Source organism: Nicotiana attenuata, chromosome 7, assembly GCF_001879085.1.
Source record: "Nicotiana attenuata strain UT chromosome 7, NIATTr2, whole genome shotgun sequence".
NCBI lineage: Eukaryota > Viridiplantae > Streptophyta > Magnoliopsida > Solanales > Solanaceae > Nicotiana > Nicotiana attenuata.
Genome location: NC_031995.1, coordinates 89,468,635 through 89,473,929, shown reverse-complemented (window position 1 = coordinate 89,473,929; position 5,295 = coordinate 89,468,635). Strand labels below are relative to the sequence as shown.

The 5,295-nt window shown below is 39.8% G+C and overlaps 1 protein-coding gene across 1 annotated transcript; it reads right to left on the bottom strand.

The window, feature by feature from the left end:
* Positions 377–1,421, bottom strand: LOC109230242. The gene is made up of 2 exons (XM_019395763.1): positions 947–1,421; positions 377–588 (listed from the first exon to the last, which is right to left on the bottom strand). The coding sequence occupies exons 1-2, from the start codon at positions 1,419–1,421 to the stop codon at positions 377–379; spliced, it is 687 nt and encodes a 228-aa protein (XP_019251308.1).

Below are 5,295 nucleotides of genomic sequence, written 5' to 3'. Positions count from 1 at the left end.
ACATAGGTATCAAACCCATTAACTGGCACTCTCAAAATCTATCCTAGCAACTCAGCATCAAGAACTAGGCTCACTCCCCATACCATAGTGCTTACTGTGCCATTCTCAAGAAGTTTAAAGTTCTTGTAAAATGAAGCATTGCTTCACCATACATCACAGGGAGTGGGAACATGAATAGATGTTTTTAGATTTGGTGCTTAAGCTTTTCTAGCAACTCCTTCATGCCAAATATCTCATAGGTGGCTGGGTCTAGCACTCTACCCTTCAACATCTTCAGACCACTAAACCAATAGCAACTCCTTCATGCCAAATATCTCATAGGTGGCTGGGTCTAGCACTCTACCCTTCAACATCTTCAGACCACTAAACCAATATTCTATGCCCACAACAACAATCTTTTTCTTAGTTTCTTTTTGCGTAGGAACTGGATATTTTTCTGCAGACTCATCTGCTTTTTTTTGGGATTCCTCTGCTTTTTAGGTGTGGCTGAAGATGATCCAGCCTTCACCTTTTCTTCCTTCTGAAGAGGAACCTCCTCATCTTCCTCCTCTTCTTTCTTATCTTCCTCACTCACTAAGTCAACTTCCTCTGCATTAGACTCATCCCTTAATCAAAACTCTTGTCTTCTTTTCTCTTTTTCTTATTTTCTCCAAGTCTTTCTCAAGAGAAGCCTTGCTCTCCCCCTCCCCCTGGGTGTTTAGTGTTCTAGCCTTGGGAGTCACACATTTTCCTTTCTTGAATGCCTTGTTTGCAACATGTTTAACCCTCTTAGGTTTCTCACTTTTTTTTACCCATGCTTTTCTATTTCAACTAAGATACTTTCTCAGCCGAAACTACATCATCACTGTCACTCTCTTCTGTGTTCACTTTATGATCTCCTTCTCCTTCCCCCGCAGTATCTATTTCCCTAAAGATGAGGATACTTCCTTGTTAGAGGCCAAAGAACCAAGTTCTTGCAACCCTTCAACCACCTTTCTAGAATTATCTCCTACAACACTTTCTTTTCCAACCTCTACGTCCTCACCAGCAACAGAAGAACCCGATTGTTGGCCTAGGGATTCCGTTGTTTCTACACCACCACTAACATTCTCTCTTCCCAGTTCTTTATAAAGGCCATTCATGTTCTGCACATCAATACCAACAATATTTGTATTACCACTTTCCTTTTCACTTTGTTTTTCCTTCACCTTCTCACCTTCCACTACTTCTTCCCCTTGAATTTCAAACTCCCTTACCACTTTACCTGTATGTTCAGATTCTTCAACTTGCTTTTTGTTGAAGTCATTGACAATTCCTGTGATAGCTTTTCGGGTTTCTTGAGTGGGGTTTTGGTCAGAATAGATTTGAGTTGGTGAGATAATATAGGTGTTGGTTATAGATTCCAAATGACCAGATGTGGGAAGATTTAGTGAGGTTGACATTTTTGGAACTTTAGTTCTTTCTGGCAAAATTTTGAGAATTTTGGAGTTTGGGAATTCTTTGTTTTTCCTTCTATTTTAGAATTTTTAGAGAGAGATTAAGAGATAGTTGTCACGACCCAAATCTCAACATGTCATGATGGTGCCTATCATAGTACTAGGCAAGCCGACCATCACAAAATAGCTACGCATTTTAGTTTAAAAGCATGAAATATTAGGTTTAACAATGAAAATCTTATAAATAACCGATAAACACAACTGCGACTCATATACAAAATCTCCCAATCCGGGTGTCACTGAGTACATGGGCTACTAAGTATCAACACAGTCAAAACTTCTAATATAACTGTCTGGAAAGATAGAACAGTGCTAAATAAACTAAAAAGAAGGAGAGTCGATGTCTGCAAACGCCATAGCAGCTACCTCAATAGTCTCCAAGCAGGTAATGCTGCAAGTCTAGCAACCACCGGATCCAGATATACTTGGATCTGCACACGAAGTGCAGAGTGTAATATGAGTACAACCAATCCAATGTACTCAATAAGTAACAGGACTAACCTTGGGCTGAAAGCAGTGACGAGCTCAAAAAGGTACAACCCAAATCCAGATAATAACAGTACATATATAACAAGGAAATGACATTGATAATTCAAAGAAATCGCATAATCAGTTTGCACACAGTACAGAAATATAGACATACTTTCAAGTTTAACAGTTTAAGATCAACACTGATAAAATTTGCCAAATATAACTGATATGGGGAATGTTACATCTCTATGTCTACATAATAAATATGCATGTCAAATGCAATGCATCACAATGATACTCCTATGTACTCACACTCTCAGAGTACTCAATCTGACTGTCTCAACTCTTACCCATCACACTTAATCACTCAATACTGTACGGTACCTGCGCTCACTGCTGGTATGTCAGACTCCGGAGGGGCGGATCCTGCCCAAGCGCTAATATCAGCCAACATGTCCTGCTGTAACGTGCATCCCGATCCAATCATGAATCAATAAAACCCATTGCGGCGTGCAACCCGATACCATCATGAATCAGTAAAACCTGTTGCGGCGTGAAACCCGATCTCACAAATATCACTCACAATTCAGCCCTTAGGCCGCAACTCAATCATCAATGTCTCCAGTCTCTCGGGCTCATAAATCTCATGCCAAATCAACCCAAACAATAATAACATGATGTAACAGTAAATGATAACAGAGACTGAGATATGATATGCAAATGATGGATGTGACTGAGTATAAAATTGCAGTTTAAGCAAATAATTCAATAGCAGAAATGACCTCAGTGAGTCCCAACGGAATAAGCATATAGCCTAAACATGATTTCTAACATGGATTGCAACTCAATTACTCTAACACGTAGGTATTACATGAATAGCAATAAGGTTTGATAACTACACGGTACCACAGAATCAAACAAGTCACAATTTTGCAGTGCACGCCGACACGCCCATCACCTAGCATGTGCGTCACCTCAACACCAGCCACATAACATGTATTTCAGGGATTCATACCCTCAGTATCAAGTTTCGAAGTGTTACTTACCTCAAACCGCGCAAATCCCTACTCCAACAAGACCTTGCCTCGCGAATCGGCCTCCTAATGAATCGAATCTAGTCATGAACAACTTAATACAATCAATACAAGCTATAGAAATCGATTTCATACGATAAAGCTAAGTTCTTTAACCAAAGTCAAAAGTCAACCCCAGGCCTATGCCTCAGAACCCAACAAAATTTACAAAATTCAAACACCCATTCAATAACGACTCCAACCATACCAAAATCATCCAATTTCGACCGCAAATCGGCCTTCAAACACCCAAATCTGACTCTCCAATCCCTAGTCCAAAATTTTCCAAATCTTACCTCAAAAACACATAATCTAGGTGAAAAATTTAATAGGTATTCAATATTAATGAATAATAATGATCAAAAGTCACTTACCTCTTGAAATCTAGTGAAACCCCTATAAAAAATCGTCACTAGCCGAGTTTGCAAAGTCCAAAAATGAGAGGATCATAAGAAAACCCCAATTTTATCTTCTGTCCAGGAATCTCGCATTTGCGGTCGATTAGTCGCTTCTGCGGAACTGCCTTTGTGGCCAAATGCAAAACTCACTTAATCCCCCGACCAATCGCACCTGTGGTCCCCCTTGCACCTGCGGGACTGCTTTTGCAGTCTCACCCTCGCTCTTGCGCTTCCGCACCTGCGGAGTCCTTCCGCTTCTGCGACTCCACCCCTTCTTGCCCATTTCCGCTTCTGCGGACCTTCTTGCGCAGAAGCGCATCCGCTTCTGTGGAATTTCTTCCACACCTCCGCCCCCAGTCTTCCTCCCCATCTCTTGCATCTGCGCCTACATGGATGCTATTGCGGCTCCGCACATGCGGCCAAAACCTCGCAGGTGTGGTTACACCATAACTGCTGCCAACAGAAATTGCATAAGTTCAACTTTTGATCCTATTTCAACCCAAATCAGTCCCGAAGCTCCCAGGACCCCATCAAAACATACCGATCCATCCTAAAATATCATACGAACTTAGTCGAGGCTTCAAAACACATCCAATAACATCAAAAACACGAATCGCACCTCAATTTAAGCCTATTGAAACTAATGGATTTTCAACTTCTACAATCGATGCCGAAACTTATCAAACCAACTCGATTGACCACAAATTTTGCACACAAGTTATAAATGACAAAACGGACCTGCGCCAACTTCCAAAACCAAAATCCGAGCCCGGTAACAACAAAGTCAACTCTCAGTCAAACTTCTCAACTCTCCAAACCTTCATTTTTCTAACTTTTGCCAATTCAAGTCAAAATCATCTACGGACCTCGAACTCAATATACGGACACACTTCTAAGGCCAAAATCACCACTCATAGCTATCGAAACCATCACAACTTCATTTCGGAGTCGTTTACATATAAGTTAATATCCGATCAACTCTTCCATCTTAGGCTTTCAACTTAAGACTAAGTGTCCCAGTTCATTCTGAAACATCCCCGAAACTAAACCAACTACCTCCCAAGACACATAATAATAAACAAATACAGAATAAGTAATAAATGGGAGAACAGGGCTATAATACTCAAAATGACCAGCCGGGTCGTTACAATAGTAAGGTGTGATTAAGAGTGAGGAGTTACATAAGGGACATGATTTTAAGTTAAAGACCTAATCAATCAAGGAAATAACTCCTAATCCAATTCTAAGTGGGAAGGAGTGGCACCCAATGTTCAAATTATAAATGAGGCAATTTCTAATGGGCTCTAGTTGAGCAGCAAAAATGTGTTCAGTGCAGTTTAAGGAATCTAATCTCTTTAATTACGCAAGGAGGTTATAATTATAGGATATGATCAAGTGACTAAAAACTTTGTATTTATGACGTGGCAGTTTAAAAAACTCATTACAATTATCAATTGCAAAGGAGGTATATACATGGGTGTTAAACAATCATGTTCTTTCCTCATTGTGGCCAAAAGTTCTTTTGAGATCAAGGATATTTTTATCGGATAAAACATCTAAGCTTTCTTCAGCATGCTATGCGTGCATACATTGTATAGTATTAGATAGATATTTTCGCACTTAGACTCACTGAATACTTTATTAAACATTAGCCAATCATTGAGGGAATAAAAAGTGTACTTAGTTCATTTTGATCAAACCAAGCTCCAAGCGATTTCTTTCGAGATGATCCCTGCTCAGAGCTTTGGTAAAGATATCAACAATCTGTTCCTTTGTCTTGCAAAATTCCATAGAGATGTGTCCCTCTTCTACATTATCTCTCAAAATGTTATATCCAACATTAATATACTTTGTCCTCTTGTGATGAACTAGGTTCTT

Bases quoted from the DNA above. Each gene is read 5' to 3' on its own strand.
- LOC109230242 (XM_019395763.1), bottom strand. From the start codon at position 1,421: ATGTCAACCTCACTAAATCTTCCCACATCTGGTCATTTGGAATCTATA. The intron at 589-946 runs GTTCTTTGGCCT...AGTCTAATGCAG, and splicing joins TGAAGGGTTGCAAGAACTTG to AGGAAGTTGACTTAGTGAGT.